Source organism: Tachyglossus aculeatus, chromosome 13, assembly GCF_015852505.1.
Source record: "Tachyglossus aculeatus isolate mTacAcu1 chromosome 13, mTacAcu1.pri, whole genome shotgun sequence".
In the NCBI taxonomy this organism is placed as follows: Eukaryota; Metazoa; Chordata; class Mammalia; order Monotremata; family Tachyglossidae; genus Tachyglossus; species Tachyglossus aculeatus.
In genome coordinates, this window is record NC_052078.1 from 22,208,309 (window position 1) to 22,226,554 (window position 18,246).

The 18,246-nt window shown below is 44.0% G+C and overlaps 1 protein-coding gene across 1 annotated transcript in view; it reads right to left on the reverse strand.

The window, feature by feature from the left end:
* The window catches only part of PLXDC2 (plexin domain containing 2), a 251,643-nt gene that overhangs the window by 123,276 nt on the left and 110,121 nt on the right, over positions 1 to 18,246 (reverse strand). The window contains exon 3 of the mRNA XM_038755652.1: positions 3,962 to 4,108. Coding sequence (XP_038611580.1) covers positions 3,962 to 4,108 — 147 coding nt within the window. The remainder of the gene's footprint in view (positions 1 to 3,961; positions 4,109 to 18,246) is intronic.

An 18,246-nucleotide genomic window follows, 5' to 3' on the forward strand; every position in this document is an offset into this window, starting at 1 on the left:
ACAAAGCCAAGGGCCTGGGTATTTTCCAGGTTTTGCCAAAATTGAGACGTGTCATCTGACTGAATTTGATTCTCTACAGATTCTCATCATTTTAAAAAAAGCAAAATCCCAAACCAAGTGTCCTGCCTAGCAAATACAGCCACACCACTCTTAATGCAGCGTCATGTCAGAAGGACCTGGGTTCATCTCTGTCTGCTGTGTGGCCTTGGGCAAGTATTTATTACTCTATTTATTTATTTTACTTATACATATTTATTCTATTCATTTTATTTTGTTAATATGTTTTGTTTTGTTGTCTGTCTCCCCCTTCTAGACTGTAAGCCCGCTGTTGGGTAGGGACTGTCTCTATATGTTGCCAACTTGTACTTCCCAAGCGCTTAGTACAGTGCTCAGCACACAGTAAGTGCTCAATAAATACGATTGAATGAATGAATGAATGAACTTCTCTGGGCCTTAGTTACCTCATCTGTACAATGGGGATTAAGACTGTGAGCCCCAAGGGGGCAGGGACTGTTTCCAATTTGATAATCTTGTAACAACCCCAGTGCTTAGTACAGCACTTGGTACATATTAAGCACCTAATAAATACCATAAAAAAATGAATGTAAGGATTGTTAAAAGTACTGTGTGTGAGGGGATGGGAGAGTACCTAAATCCTTAGGGTGTGGGACTAAGATCTTGGGAAAAGCAGGTGAGAGGGGAAAAAAGGTGGGAGAATGAGAGCACACGGGAAAGTACAATACAACAGAGTTGGTAAATGTGTTCCCTGACCTCAAGGAAACAGCGTGGCCTACAGAAACAGCATAGGCCTGTGAGTCAGAAGACCTGGGTTCTAGTCCTGACTCTGCCACTTGCTTGCTGTGTGACCTTGGGCAAGTCACTTTACTTCTCTGTGCCTCAGTTCCCTCGTCTATAAAATGGGAACTGTTGAGCCCCATGTGGGACAGGGACTATGTGGAACCCAACTAGCTTGTAACCAGCCCAGCACTTAATACAGTGCCTGGCACATAGTAAGTGCTTAACAAATACTATTAAAAAAAGCCCACAAAAAAACCCTACAGTTGATCATGGTGAGGATAGTGCTTTGTTTTTGATCTGACTCAGGCCAGCTACTCTCTTCCTAAATTTCCTCAATTGTTCAAATAGACAGAGAGGGGAGGACATCACGAACGTGTCATCAGACTGTAAGTCATAATTAATGGAATTTCTATGGTGCTTTGAAGGCATAAAGAACTGGGCAACGGTGTGACCAAAATTCATATTGTTAGAGAAATTCCTTTACCACTGTTTGCTCTGATGTTCTACTATTGGTAGCCAAAGCTCCGTGGCTCTTCCTTCTCCTCTTTCTCCAATGCACCAGAGTTTAATGTTTCGAAATAAATGTTTGAGGAAGAGGATTCCCATTTTAATTTTAAGTGCCTGGGGCTTCATACAAATGTGAGGAACCTCAACAGTGAACTTTGAACATAAATAAATCCTTGCAGATATTCCTGAAGAAATCATTGGCATTTAAAGCACTGCGTTTTTCGGCGCAGGATGGCCTACTTTAGCTTTGTGATGAGGGAGACTCATCTTTGTACAGACAGTTGGAAGGTTTTACTAAGCAGCCCTGGCTAGACAGCTAATTTGGATTTTAAACACTTTAATATCTTCATTGTGTCTTAGAGGGAAGTATAAGAGACGGCTCTCAAGGACAAACAGCCTTTATATTGTATCTGCTGATTTATTTTCCTTGCTTTGAATGGAAAATTCAACTGCTATCGAGCCAGTTTGCCTTCTGAAATTACACATGGGTAAGGCAGGGAGGGGCTTCTGCCTAACTGGTTTTCCAGATTTCTCCCTGTCCATGTGAATTTTTCAGCGCCACACTGGAATCACGTGCCAATCCAGATTATTTCAGGTCCATTAACATGAGTGGACTATCTGGTGTCAGGACAAGAGACAAACAGCCCTTCTTGCCCCCTTTCTCTCTGATTTCAGTTCCCAGAGATAACTGTGGTATTTGTTAAGTGCTTACTATGTGCTAAGCACTGTACTCAGGGCTGTGGTAGATAAAAGCATGGATTAGTGGATAGAACACGGGCCTGGGAGTAAGAAAGACTTAGGTTCTAATCCTGGCTCTCTCACATGTCTGCTGTGTGACCTTGGAAAGTTACTTCACTTCTCTGGGCCTCAGTTACCTCATCTGTTAAAATGGGGATTAAGAGTGTGAGCCCCATGTGGGACAGGGACTGTGTCCAACCTGATTAGCTTGTATCTACCCCAGCACTTAGTACGGCTGACACACAGTAAGTGCTTAACAAGTATCATTATAATTATTATTATTATACAAGATAATCAGGTCCCATATGGGGCTCACAGTCTAAGTAGGAGGGAGAACAGGTAATGAAGTGACTTGCCCAAGATCACAGAGCTTACATGGCAGAGCAGGATTAGAACCTGGGCCCTCTGACCCCCATGTCTGGGCTCTTTCCACTAGGCCAAGCACATTCCTCTGCGGCCAGGCCTTCTCCTTCTCCAGTGAACTCTATAATGTCAGATTGCCTGTCAAATCTCCCGCTTTGGCTTCAAGCTTTTGTTCAACCCGAAGGATTCTGTTCTCCTCTCACCAATGGGGGCTGGGAAACAGTGCTGAGCCAGGAAAACACCTGCTACTAGTCATTCTAATCCAGCACAATTATCGCTTTTCTTTGAGAAGGTGACCCAAATCTCATTCTGTGAATAATTTCTGAAACTGTCATCTAGCTTCTGTACTTGGGAGAAAAGGAGGGAGGGGTCCAGCAGAGAGGTGATTTTGAAGTTTGTCTCTTCTTTCAGCTGCAGATGAGCCCACTGTTGGGTAGGGACCGTCTCTATATGTTGCCAACTTGTACTTCCCAAGCGCTTAGTACAGTGCTCTGTACACACTAAGCGCTCATTAAATACGATTGATTGATTGATTGATCTCTGGAATGTTGAATATTCAAGGAATGCTCAGGTAAAATCATCACTCGGAATTTTGGGGGCTGTCCAAGCCCGGATAACTAGTGGTAACTAACTGGGAAGGGAGCAACACAATGAACCGTCTGAATCCTGATGCTGGGCCTCTGACCTCACAGTTTCTAAGATCTATTCACACTGTTCTCAGGAGGGGGGAGGTCAGTGATGGGGTTCAAATTTGGAAGTTGGGAAAAGATTTGCATTCATAGTTTAGGAGACTGTAATCCGAGTTGATCTAGTCTGAAGACGGCATTACACCCCTGGGGTCTAAAACAATGCTATAAAACTAGAGGGGGACTGACATTTGGCCAAAGATTTACTTACATTCTCGCGGAAATCGCAATATACGACTTGACACAATTTAAGCGACCTCCGGATTTTAGCATCCTTTAGTCTATGAGTTAAAGGCTGCTTCGATAGCAGCTTTGAGTATCTGTCCCAAGAACACGTGAACTTTCAACTCATCAGCCCTGATCTCACTAAGGAAAATAATAATATTAATAATAATAATAGTAATAATAATTATAATAACAATGGTATTTGTTAAGCGCTCAGGGCATTGCACTGAGCACTGGAGTGAATACAAGCAAATCAAGATGGACACATTCCCTGTCCCATGTGGGGCTAACGGTCTCAATCCCCATTTTACAGATGAGGGAACTGAGGCCCAGAGAAGTGAAATGACTTGTTCAAAGTCACACAGCATACTAGAGGTTGGAGCCAGAATTAGAACCCATGACCTCCTGACTCCGAGGCCCAAGCTCGATGCACTATGCCATACTGCAGTCAGTCAAGCGAGTGAAAAATCGTTTTGGTTTTGCTTGTCTTTGCCCAATCGCTCCAGACAACCATGGCCATAAATAACAATTTCCAAGTTACAATGATTCGAATTCTTGCTCTGAATGAGAACCATCGTTCCATCGCCCAAGACATGAGTTTATCGGAGAGAGAAAGCCCCAGGCGTTCTCGGACAGCCTCTTACCGCAGCTTGCCGATGAGTGTTGGACAGGATCCCGTGGATCTTGACTCTATCTTTTTCCATCTGGTCTATGTTCACCCACAGATCTCGGCTCGCAGAATCAAATGGACCGTATGTTCTGGAAACGTAGTAATTGTGATCTGTGTCCTCCTGCAATAACGGACAGAGAAATACCATTGAGAAACAGAATCGAGGCCCAGGCAGGGCTAAGACAAAAATCTGGGAAATTGGAAGTCTTTTTCTTGCTCAAAGTATCTATAGGGATTAAAAGCACTGGTGATTTAATAACGGAAAAGACCAGTCAACAGATATTTCCCTTTGGTAGCCCTGCCTCACTTCACTTTGGACTTACTGAGAAGTGCAATTGAGATGAGATAATGTTGACCATTTCCAATTTCCCCATTTGAATTCAGGCAAATTCAGTAGACGTTACAATAGTACTTATTGAAGGTTTACTGTGTGCAGAGCTTATTGTACTCTCCCAAACACTTAATTTGGTGCTCTGCACACAGTACATGCTCAATAAATACCATTAATTCACTGATGTATTACTAAGCTCTAGGAAAAAAAATACATAGATGAGGCACACATGACTGTTATTCCTTCGGGGGCTCAGGAAACTGGCTGAGGTTTGATTCCTGCAAAATTTTTTCTAGCTACACAAGCTATCGTGTACATAATAATAATGATGGCACTCGTTAAGTGCTTACTATGCACAAAGCACTGTTCTAAGTGCTGGATGTACAGTATATGTTTCAATTAATTTAGTCCAGCAATTCAGGGACAAATGTGGAGTTTAGCTGATGTCAGGGTGATTTTTAAATAATAAAAATAATAATAATCGTGGTATTTGTTAAGCGCTTATTATGTGCCAGGCTCTGCACTAAGTGCAGGGGTGGATACAGTGTGTGTGTCCAAATAAGGTTGGACTCAGTCCCTGGTCCCATGTAGGGCTCACAGTCTCAATCTCCATTTTACAGATGAGGTAACTGAGGCCCAGAGAAGTGAATTGACTTGCCCAAGGTCACACAGCAAGCAAGTGGTGGAGCTGGGATTAAAACTCATGATCTTCTGACTCGCAGGCCTGTGCTCTATCTACTAGACCATGCTGCTTCAGTGGGCAGACATAATAATAATAATAATAATAATAATAATAATGGCATGTATTAAGTGCTTACTATGTGCAAAGCAATGTTCTAAGTGTGGGGAGGGTACAAGGTGATCAGGTTGTTCCATGGGGGGCTCACAGTCTTAATCCCCATTTTACAGATGAGGGAACTGAGGCACAGAGAAGTTAAGTGACTTGCCCAAAGTCACGCAGCTTATAATTGGCGGAGAAGGGATTTGAACCCATGACCTCTGACTAAAAAGCCCGGGCTCTTTTCCACTGAGCCATGCTGCTTCCAAGAAAGGGGGCAAGTTTGGCCCCTCTAGGCCAAAAAGGAAGGCCACTGGTTTTCCTTCTTCACAGTCCTTTGCAATGTTGCCACTTCAAAGCCTTGGACTGGGGAGGAAGAGGATCTCCAAGAGCGGAACTACTTACTGTTAAAACTCCCACCCCTTCCCCGTGGAATACGGCTGGGAAATGCTCGTTTGCCTGGGACTGTCATAAGGCAGACGCCGTCCCTGACTGATGTGGAAGACTCAGAGAGAGGAAAAATCTTTATATTTGATTCCCAAACAGATGGGTTTCCTAATTCTCTCCCGGCCACTGCTACTGCTGGACAGTCCCCCACAATAATGATGGCATTTATTGATCGTTTACTGTGTACCCAGTGGTGGGGTAAGGAACAAGCTCCTCAGATGGCACCCAGTTTTTGTCCTCAACAGGGCTCACTGTCTAAAAGGGAGGGATAACGGCTCTTTGGTCCCCATTTTGCAGATGAGGAGCAGAGAGAATTTAAGTGACTTGTCCAAGGTCACGTAACAGGGAAGAGGCAGAGCGGGGATTAGAATGCAGGTCTCTGGATTCCCAGTCCCGTTCTCTTTTCACCCTGCCTCTCGACTTGCTGGGGGGTTTTCACTCATGGTACTCTCTCAAAACAAAATCATTCATTTGCTCATTCATTCAGTAGTAGTTACTCTGTCCCCTACTGTGTGCAGACCACTTTACTAAGTGTTTGGGAAAGCAACAGAAAAGTAACCCACATAGGTTACTAATCAGCCTGGCTTAGTGGATAGAGCACAGGCCTCGAAGTCAGAAGGACCTGGGTTCTAATCCCGGCTCTGCCACATGTCTGCTGTAAGACCTTGGGCAAGTCGCTTCACTTCTCTGGGCCGCAGTTACCTCATCTGGAAAATGGATGAAGACCGAGAGCCTCATGTGGGACAGGGACTGTATCCCACCTGATTATCTTGTATCTATCCCAGCACTTAGAACAGTGCTTGGCACACAGTAAGTGCTTAACAAGTACCATAGTTATTATTACCTGCCCTTGAGGAGCTCACATTCACCTCAAATTAGGAAATTTTTGTACAGTGCTCTTTTTTCTTTTAATGGTCTTTTTTAAGTGCTTACTATGTGCAAGGCACCAGGCTGGACACAGTCCCTGTCTTCCACGGGAGTTTTAAATCCCCATTTTCCAGATCAGGGAACCGAGGCACGGACTTGCCCAAGGTCACAGAGCCGGTAAATGGTGGAGCCAGGATTAAAACCCAGGCCCTTCTGACTCTATCCAATAGGCCATGCTGCTTTTCTAATAATAAAGCCACCAACAGTGATTGCCACGCTGAAGCTGAAATGGCATTTCGCTTACAAGGCAAGCAGCAGTGACTAAACAACACTATTAAAGAGCATCTTATTACTTAGATTGTGAGTCCCATGTGAGACAGGGACCTGTGTCCAACCTGATTAACTTCTATCTACCCAAGCGCTTAGAACAGTGCTTGATAGATACGTAGTGAGCTCTTACCATAAAGCATGACAATAACAATAACAATAATCATAATGATAATAAACTTTCAACCAACATGCTTCGCAAATAAAACAGCAACTTAGCAACAAACAAATTTGAACTAGGATCAATCAATTAATGGTATTTATTGAGAGCTTACTATGTGTAGAGAACTGTAGTAAGCGCTTGGGAAAGTGCACGATAACAGAGTATGTGCCACGAGAAGCAGCATGGCTCAGTGGAAAGAGCCCGGGTTTGGGAGTCAGAGGTCATGGGTTCTAATCCTGGCTCTGCCACATATCTGCTGTGTGACCTTGTGCAAGTCACTTAATTTCTCTGAGCCTCAGTTGCCTCATCTGTAAAATGGGGATTAAGACTGTGAGCCCCACGTGGGACAACCTGATCACCTTGTATCCCCCCCCAGCACTTAGAACAGTGTTTTGCACATAGTAAGCACTTAACAAATGCCATTATTATTATTATCATCATTATTATTACGTTAATAGTAAGAGGAGAATCTTAAGTTCACTTCCCCAAATCTCATTTAATCACAGAGAAGATTTATAGTGTATTCACTTTTTGAGTGCCACCTGAACTAGTTCTTGAACTCAAGACCACCTAGTTTGATTGATAAACAGTCAAGATTGATGCATTTCAGGCATGAAGCATTCATCGACAGTTCTGCACATTAACAGAAGTATTTCCATTTCAGTGGAGAAACTGAAAATTCTTCCGCTCTTAGTGCTTTTCATGGTTACGTTTGGGTCCCTGCTCCATTGATAAGGATGGGTTCCTGCTCAAATCTGCCCTCACACACCATCCCTTTGCTTCTCTCTCTCCAAATGGCCAGGTGAACATGAAAGAGGGTCTACTTTGTGTTCGGGTTGCTCTAGCAACGGGGTGGACCATCCGGCCGGTGGAACGTTTCCAGGCATAAACAAGTAACTTTAGACCTTTTGGGGCAACTTGGAAGATCCAAATTTCACATAATGACGGGGAATTTTAATAATGTTGGAATTTGTTGAGCGCTTAATTTTCTTGATCTCATCGTGGCCACATTCAAATAGTTGCATCTATTCCACTTCCACTTGGAGGGACAGGTTTCATAAACACAAATGTGATCCCCAAATGAACCACATAAATAATAATAATAATGATAATAATAATAACAATAATGGCATTTATTAAGGACTTACTATGTGCAAAGCACTGTTCTAAGTACTGGGGAGGTTACAAAGTGATCTGGTTGTCCCAAGGAGGGCTCACAGTCTTCATCCCCATTTTACAGATGAGGGAACTAAGGCCCAGAGAAGTGAAGTGACTTGCCTAAAGTCACAGAGCTGACAAGTGGCGGAGCTGGGATTTGAACCCATGACCTCTGACTCCAAAGCCCAGGCTCTTTCCACTAAGCCACACTGCTCCTCCAATGCGCTGACCCTGTGGGAATCTCCCTGGGAATTTAGTGTTGTTTCTTCTCTCCGCTCCTGCCACCCTTCATGTTTCTGCTCCTCCTCTGGCTTTCTGGGTCTTCTGTTCTTGGGCCGCCTTCTGCCTCTCCCAGGGCCCCCTCTCTCCATCCAACTCTCTTTGTCTCTCCCCGATCATCACCTGCTATGGGGCCTTGGGCAAGTCACGTCACTTCTCTGTGCCTCAGTGACCTCATCTGTAAAATGGGGATTAAGACTGGGAGCCCTACCCAGGCAAGGACTGTGTCTGACCCAATTTGCTGGTATCCACCCCAGCGCTTAGAAAAGTGCCTGGCATATGGCAAGTGCTTAGCAAGTACCATAATTATTATTATTATTAGAGTGCTCTGCACACAGCCCTTAATAAATACTGCTGCTACTGTGGCTACTATCATCAGCAGCCCCAGTGTGAGATGACTGGGCTCCCAAGTGTATTCCCAAGTGCTTAGTACAGTGCTCTGCATGCAATAAGTGCTCAATAAATACCATTGATTACTCAAAAAATTCAGAAAAGGGAAGCAGTAGAGTAAAAGGATAAGCAGCGGTGTTTCTGCCTGCTTGACTCAGAAAGCTTGGATAATGCGAAGCATTCAGATTAAACAATTTATGTTTCTCCTTTTAGCCTATTACTGCTTTTCCACAAACAGTGACTGGCATAACTAAGCAACGTTGACTTTACCCGTATACTGAACACATCTATATTCCTAGGGCCTTTAGCTGTCTCTGAAAGGGAGGGTCTCTGGAAATTGGAAGGGAGGAATTATTTTCTCCACCGGAACAACGGGGCCTCATTTACCGAGGATATCTGATCACCACAGCTGTACATTAAATTTAAACCCTCCTCAGCCCCTGACTGGATCTCTGAAATAGCCTCCTTATTCCTCTCCCTTGGCCCCTCTTTGTTCTACTCTAGCTTCTTCCCTCTTGGTTCTAGCCTACCAACAACCTCCTTCATCATCTTCTTAAAATGCTGCTCAGAATGCATCACTTTTCTCCTTAAAACCCCCCGATGGCTTCCCATTTATTCTCACATAACATAAAAATCCCTTTCCATCAGCTTCGAGGCTCCACATCACACCTAACCACCTCTTCTCCCTCTAAAAAAGCTTACATAACCAGCTTACAGCCTTAACTATTACGTCTAATTACTCTTAATGTCCGTCTCAGGAAACTCAACTGCTAGATTCCTCTAGACTGTAAGCTCATTGTGGGCAGGGAATGTGTCTGTTTATTGTTCTATTGTACTCTCCCAAGCACTTAGTTCAGTGCTCTGCACATAGTAAGCACTCCACTGATTGGTTGATTTATTGAACACTGAACTGGAAACTCTGAGGATGCCTCCAACCCCATTCTCTTTCTGTGATACTTTTGGAAGTTCTTCCCCATCCTACATTATTTCCCAGAGTGCTGATCTGGCTGGGTTTATTTATTTTTTTATGGTATTTGTTAAGTGCTTACTCTACCAGGCACTGTGCTTAGTGCTAGGGTAGATACAAACTAATCAGGTTGGACACAGTCCCTGTCCCACATGAGGCTCACAATCTTCACCCCCATTTTACAGATGAGGTAACTGAGGCACAGAGAAGTTACGTGGCTTGCCCAAGGTCAGAGAGCAGACAAGAAGTGCAGCCGGGATTTATCCTACTATGGCATTCCGGTCCACCTTTTTGTTGTTGTTGTTGTTTAAATGATAACTGTTAGGAACTTACTATGGGCCAGGCAATGCACTAAGTGCTGGGGTAGATTCAAGCTAATCAAAGTTGAACAAAGTCTACATCCTGCATGGGGCCCACAGTCATAGTCCCCATTTTACAGGTGAGGCAACTGAGGCACAGAAAAGCAAACTGCCTTGTCCAAGGACATATAGCAGACAAGGGATGGAGCTGGATTTAGAACCCAGGTCCTTATGATTCTCAGGCCCGTGCTCTATCCACTAGACAACATCGCTTCTCTCTCCACTCCTTTTCAATGTCTATCCACCCCACAGTGGGAACTAGGCAAAGCCCTACCAAAGGAAAATAAACAGACATGGCCAACAGAGAGTCATTATGGCAGAAAGCAGAGGAAAGAGGAGAGTAACGGGAAAAAGGAATACTAATAATGACAATGATAATAATAGTAATAATAATTGTGGGTTTTGTGTAGCACTTACTCTGTATTAAGCACTGGTTCCCTCATGGGGCCTGACACTTTAAGTAGGAGGGAGCACAGATATTGAATTTCCATTTTGCCGATGAGGGAACTGAGGCACAGAGAAGATCAATGACTTGCTCAAGGGCACGAAGCAGACAAGTGGCGGAGCTGGGATTAGAACCCAGGTCCTCTGACTCTCAGGCTGTGTTCTTTCCACTAGGCCACACTGCTTCAAATAAGCAGGAACAGCTAGAAGAAAGGTACCGTGGAAAAAAAAGAGAGAAAGGAAGAGAAGGAGAAGGAATAGAGTAGTAATAAGAGATATTATTAATAACAATGACAATAAGAAGAAGAATAAAAATACCTAAAGCCTTTACTACATGCCAAGAGCTGGGGTAAATATAGGAAAATCAGACTGGATAAAGTCTCTGTCCCACATGAGGTTCAAAGTCCAAGAGGGATGGAGAACAGGTATTTTAGCCCCATTATATAGATGAGGAAACTGAGGCCCAGAGAGTTTATGAGATTCGTCCAAGGTGATACAGCAAGCTAGTGACAGCCAGAACTGGAATAATAATAATAATGATGGCATTTGTTGAGCACTTACTATGTGCAAAGCACTGTTCTAAGCGCTGGGGAGGTTACAAGGTGATCAGGTTGTCCCACGGGGGGCTCATAGTCTTAATCCCCATTTTACAGATGAGGTAACTGAGGCCCAGAGAAGTGAAATGACTTGCCCAAAGTCATACAGCTGACAACTGGCGGAGCCAGGATTTGAACCCATGACCTCTGACTCCAAAGCCCGTGCTCTTTCCACTGAGCCACGCTGCTTCTCCGCTCTCTAGAACCCAGCTCTCCTTCCTCCCGGAGCCCTGGCAGGGAGGCTTTTATGTCGGCTGGTTCTGGGAGTTGCTTTGAGAGAGCAAGAGACTCTGCTTAAAACCATTTTTTAAAGCATAATAATTAGCCTAGATCTGTGACTGGTAACTTTTCCTGACCCAGACGTTCTAGTTTCCTAATTAAGCTGTCTGGACGGGTCAAACCCAGACAGAGTTGGCAAGAGGATGTTGGGAAGAAAAGAGACAGAGCACTGGGCTGGAAAGGCCATCAAATACAACACTGCTTATCATGTTCAGTCTGAAGTAAAACCTGCTTGTGGAAAGGACTAGGCCAAGGGTCACCCTTGGAAAAGTCATGTGGCAAAGTGAAATCGCTCACCCCAAGTCTCACACCAAACTCAAGCTGGATGTTTGTTTGATGGTACTTGTTAAGCGCTTACAATGCACCGAACGCTGTTCTAAGCGCTGGGGTAGGTACATGTCAATTAGGTCGGATGCAGTCTCTGTCCCTCAAGAGGCTCACGGTCTAAAGTAGGAGGGAGATCGGTTAATGAATCCCCATTTTATAGTTGAGGGAGCTGAGTTACAGAGAAGTGAAGTGACTTGTCCAAGATCACCCAGCAAGCACCGGGCAGAGCCAGAATCGGAACCAAAGTCCTCTGACTCGCCGTGCTCTTTCCACTAGGCCACACCAACTAATTCTGGTGGAAATCCTCGGAGTTCTGAAAACAGAACCAGTGTCTCTTAGTGGAAAGAGCACAGGATTAGGAGTAAGTGGACCTAGGTTCTAATCTCAGGCCCCCCACTTGCCTGCTGTGTGACCTTGGCCAAGTCACTTCACTTCTCTGTGCATCTCCAAGTCCTCATCTGTAAAATGGGGGCAAGATATCTCTTCTCCCTCTCCCCTTCACTGTGAGTTCCATGGGGGAAAGGGACTGTGTCTGGTCAGACTGTCCAGTGTCAAGCTCAGGGCTTGGCACACAGTAGGCGCTTAACAAAATATCACACTGATTTCTTAGTGAAAGCCCAGCCAACAAAGTTACCAGATCTTTTTGCAGAAGGATCATGCATTTTGACAGTCTGAAGAATCTGCATGCCAAACTATTTCGATCAGGCTCTGAATGTGATCACCACCTATTTAATCACCTGTTTTATAGCTAACAGGTTCACCACAGCTCACATATAATCCTGGAACAATTGAGTCATGTCTTGTCCAATTACCGTGCCTTTATACCACTAATTTTGAGAGTTGGCTCTCCACTGCAGTGCTTTAAATCCTTAACGGTGATGCTTGCTAAGATAAGGGTAATCACATTTCATGCTTTAGAGAATAACTGTCTAAGCAATGGATAGGAATTTTACAGTTGACTAACTGGGTATTACTAGGCTTTGGCATTAGGAACAGTGAAATCAATCAGTCCATCAATCAATGGTATTTATCGAGCTGCCTCCACTTTCCTCCAACTCTCTCCTCTACATCCTGCAATCTGGTTTCTGCCTCTCCTCCCACCGACCACCCAACAGTTCTCTTTAAGGTTACCAATGGCCTCTTTCTTGCAACATCCAATGGCCTCTACCCCTTCCAAATCCTCCTCAACCTCTCTGCTGCCTCTGAGTCAGGGGACCAACTCTTTCTCCTGGAAACATTATCTAACTGACTTCACCGACACTGTCCTCTCCTGGTTCTCCTATCTCTCTGGCCATTCCTTCTCACTCTCTTTCGGGGGTTCCTCCTCTGCTTCCCACCCTCTAATTATGGGTATGGCTCAGTTCTGGTTTCCCTTCTATTCTCTATCTATACCCACTCCCTCCGTGAATTATTTTGCTCCCATGGCTTTAACTACCATCTCTTTGTGGACGATTCCCAAATCTACATATCCAGCTCCGATCTCTCTCCTTCTCTGCAGTCTCACATTTCCTCCTGCCTTCTGGACATTTCTACTTGGAGGTCCCTCCAACACCTCAAACTAACATGGCCAAGTCAGATCTCCTCATTTTCCCACCCAAACTCTGTCCTCCCTTTGATTTTCCCATTACTGTAGATTGTACTACCGTCTTCCTTGTCCCACAAGCCTACAATCTTGACTTTATTCTCAATTCATCTCTCTCATTCAACCTGCCCAATTAATCTGTCACGGAATCCTGTCAGTTCTACCTTCACAACATCACTAAGCAGTGTGGCTCAGTGGAAACAGCCTGGGCTTTGGAGTCAGAGGTCATGGGTTCAACTCCCAACTCCGCCACTTGTCAGCTGTGTGACTTTGGGCAAGTCACATAACTTCTCTGGGCCTCAGTTACCTCATCTGTAAAATGGGGATTAAAACTGTGAGCCCCCCGTGGGACAACCTGATCACCTTGTAAGCTCCCCAGCACTTAGAGCAGTGCTTTGCACATAGTAAGCGCTTAATAAATGCCATTATTATTATTATTATTATTATTATTAAAATCTGCCCTTTCCTCTCCACCCAAACTCCTACTGTGCTGGCCCAAGCACCTGTTGCATCATATTCCTCACTGACCTCCCAGCCTCCTGTCTCTCCCTTCTCCAGTCCATACTTCACTCTGCTGCCTGGATCATTCTTCTGATCACTTTTCCACTCCTTCAGGAATGAAACTGAAGCACTTAGAAATTATTTGCAATATTACCTGGGCAGACGATTCCATAGAGGTGTGAAGCATTTTAAGACTGGGGGAAGAGGTACTTGAGCAGTATAAATATGAAAAAAATTATACAAAATAAAGAAAAATAGTATTTGCCAAGGAAAAGTCACACTAGTATGTCATCAGTTAAATTATCTACAGTCTCCACTCATCAACATTTTATAATAATTGATCCAAATTGTTCAAATGATTGACTCTTGAAAATGAACTCCTCTATCAAAAGCTATTAGGTGGTGATCTTAATTCCAAATGACTGCTATATGGAGGTACTTTAAATGATACCTTGATCCCCGCTTCAAGGAAAATCTTTTAACATTCGGCAGATCAAACACTGTAATTATAGCCCTGAGTTCTATAACTTAAGGACTGTGTGGAATATTTGAGGTGAAAATTTCTATTGGTTATTTTTTCTTGAAAATATCTGCTCCAGCACCTCAATTCATACAGAGACTTAACTTCAGTTAGTACTTACTGAAAAGGAAATTAAACTGGTCTACAAGGAGGGGGGGAAATAAGTGTTCTAACTAACCTTTAAAGAAGAGAGCTGGAAATTTACATTTCTTCTTAAAACCATTCTCCCACCATGATTATAATGTGACAATGGCAGAAACTGTTCATTTTCCAGTTCAGACTATCATCCCACCTATCTACGGAAACACCCCAGTATGCCTCTAAGTAATCAGAATGGTATTTGTTAAGCACTTACTATGTGTCAAGCACTGTGCTCATCCCTGGGGTTTATACAATATGAACAGATCAGACAACCTCCCTGTCCCACCTGAGACTCACAGTCTAGGGGGAGGGAGAACAGATTAATCATTCTATCAGTCCTATTTACTGAGCAATTACTGTGTGCAGAGCACTGCACTACACACTTAGTAAAGTACGACAGAATAGAGTTGGTAGACACATTCCCTGGTCTTGAATCCCTACTTCACAGATGAGGAAACAGACACAGAGAAGTTAAGTGACTTGTCCAAGGTCAAAGAGCAGATCAGTGACAGAGCTAGAATTCGAATTCAGTTCTCCTGACTCCCAGTTCTGTGCTCTTACTAGGCCACTTGTGGGACAGGGACTGTGTCCAACCGGATTAACTTGTATCTCCCCCAATGCTTTAGAAGAGGGCTCGACATAATAATAAGCCATTAACAAATGCTAATAACAATTTCTTGTGGGGTGATGCTCCTTTGAGCAGGAAAATGTGAAACAAAGTCAACTTCCTATGTCTGCTGGGAGACCAAGTCTTTACCCTGGAGCTCTGGACAGGTTATTTTTGAGACAGCACAGATGCTCATTTGGATTCTCTCTGTAGCTAGGTATTAGCCAGCCTGTTTAGAAGCTGTGGATTTTGGTTCAACTCCTACTAAGACCTTTCGCTTTAATTTAATAAGCGAGTTGGCCCTACAGAAATCTTGGCATTTCGTGGTCCCTCGGTATAAAAAAAACTCTTTTATCTGGAAGATTGACCTTCTACAGCTTATAACTCTTACACATTCATCTGTGTGTCAATGCCAAGACTATAACTACTTTGTTATAGGTTATGTTGCCTAAATAAATGGTAGATTTATAGCAATGTCCCCAAATGTTCCCATTTCCTAACCTGGTTCTATATTGGCACTGTGGTTTTATTTGTTACTATGTGCTTACTATGTGCCAGACACTGTACTAAGTAATCAATTGAAAGCATTTACTGAACGTTTACTGTGTGCCATGCACTATACTAAGCGCTTGGGAAAGTACTCTGGGCTAGTCAGGTTGGATGCAGTCCATGACGCCCGTGGGGATCACAGTATTCATCTCTGTTTTTATAGATGAGGTAACTGAAGCACAGAAAAGTGAAGTGACTTACCCAAGGTCACATAGCAGATAAGTGGCGGAGCTGCGCTTAGAACCCAGGTCCATCTGACTCCCACGCCCCTGGTCAATCCACTAGGCCATGCTGATTATTATTATTAGTAGTATTTTTATTAATATTAAAAATGATAGTACTACTAATGCTAATAATAATCTCTGCAATATTTGTTAAGGGCTTACTTTGTGCCAACCACTGTACTATGCAAGATAACCAGGTTGGACACAGTTCCTGTCCCACACAGGGCTTCCAAGACTCAGAGACACGTGCCCCATGTGGGACAGGGACTGTGCCCCTATTTGCCTCCAACATATTATTATAATAATCAGTATATGTTACGCCCTTACTTTGTGCCAAGCACTGTTCTAAGTGGTAGGGTAGATAATCAGGTGCTCCATGGGGCTCACCGTCTAAATACGAGGGAGAACAGATACCAAATCCCTATTTTGCAGATGAGGGAACTGAGACACAGGGAAGTGAAGTGACTTGTCGAAGGTCATGCAGCAGAGAAGTGGTGGAGCCGGAATTAGAACCCAGGCCCTTGCTCCGTTCGTTAGACCACGCTGCGACTATGTGACCTGTCCAGTGCCACACGGCAGGCCAAGTGGAAGGGGTGGGATTAGAACCCAGGGGGCCTGTCTCCCAGCCAGGCAGGAGGCTGCCACCCTCTTGGGGCTTCAAAATATTGTCCTTTCCACACTTATTCCACGCTTGGTGAGGAACTGTGAAATGTCTGGGGGAGAAGGAATGCTCTCGGAGTCTCTCCGGACACGTGCTGGGATCCCCAGGGAGAAGGGCTTTAAGGGAAACTTTAACAGTTTTTTCAAAGGGACTATCTATGAGACATATTCTTTGCCTCAGGAAGCCTCTGGTTCCCTGTGGTCAGGGATCCTCTCTGCCAACTCTACTGTACTGCACTCTCCTAAGTGCCCAGTATCTTGCTCTGGTCTGCCAGCTCTATTGTGCTGCACTCTCCCAAGTGTTCAGTACAGTGCTATGGTCTGCCAACTTGATTGTACTGCACTCTCCCAAGGGCTTAGCACAGTGCTCTGCCCCACTAAGTGCTCAACAGATACCATTCACTGATTGAGTGATGAGCGACTATATCTCTAGACTGTACGCTCTTTAAGGGCAGGGAACGTGTCCACTAATTCTGTTATATTACACTCTCCCAAGCGTTTAGAACAGTGCTCTGCACAAAGTAAGCTCTCAATAAATACCACTGACTGACTGACTGATTCTGAAACAGCCACCCTCTGTTCCCTAAGGACCACCTGTTTTTGGGGAGTACTTGAGAAAGCAGTTACCCAGTCATCAATCATTCATTCAGTCGTAATGACCTTATCACAAGAAAACACCAACTTTCAACAGCCTGCATAACTGTCCATGGGTGGTGCGTCACATATTAAAGAGAATGTATTTATCGTGAAGCCCCTCTGTCCGCTCTCCGTTAAATTCTGTTAGCCATTTGTAAACAACGAGCCAGCTCCTAACTGCATTGGATTCATTGGGGCCTACATCCCTTAAGGGTGCGAAAAAGGGTATTTGATAGGGAATTACAATTAACAAAAAAAACGATGCCTTAAAGCCTCTGATATTGGTAAACAATTCCCATAAATGAGTCCCATTTGAGAAAGCACAAAGACACACATATGCTGCATTTAACAAGCGAGCGTTCTGGTCTGTAAGTACCCTCCTGAAAGGTAATGCTGTAGCTATCCTGGATGGGCAGGCCATTAAAAAATAACAGGCTTCATTTCCCCTCGGCAAATAGAGGGTTTCTCAAACAGGGTTTAAAAACGAAATATAATTTCACAGAAATATCACTGTGGGTTGGGCGGGCCCAGAGCCTGGTTGTCTTTGTTAATTAGCTTAAAGTTACTGCTTATATGTCCTTGGAAAGAAAACAGGGAGATGCACTTTGATGTTCGAGGTAGCATGACTGTCCTAAAAATATAATAATAAAACCATTTAGGAAAAAAGGGACAACTTCTCATAGTAAATGAGTTTATAGAAGGGTTCTGAACACCAGACCTTTCAATTCTTAAAGTAAAATCAGTTGGCACATGGAAATAATAATAATAATAGTATTTGTTAAGTGCTTAGTATGTGCCAGGCGCTGTTCTAAGCGTTGGGGTAGACATAAGGTAATCAGATTGTCCCACATGGGGGTCCCAGTCCTAATCCCCATTTTACAGATGAGGTAATTGAGGCATAGAGAAGTTAAGTGACTTGCCCAAGGTCACACAGCAACACAGCAGACAAGTGGCAGAGTGGGATCAGAGCCCACATCCTCTGCCTCTCAAGCCCATGCTCTTTCCACTAAGCCATGCTACTTCTCTAAATAAAATGGAAAACAGTAAATGCCCTCATCTGACTATTTTTACTTTGACTTGTTGAGGGAATCAGAATGCCCGAAGGGAAGAGGTAACGATTTTTGAAG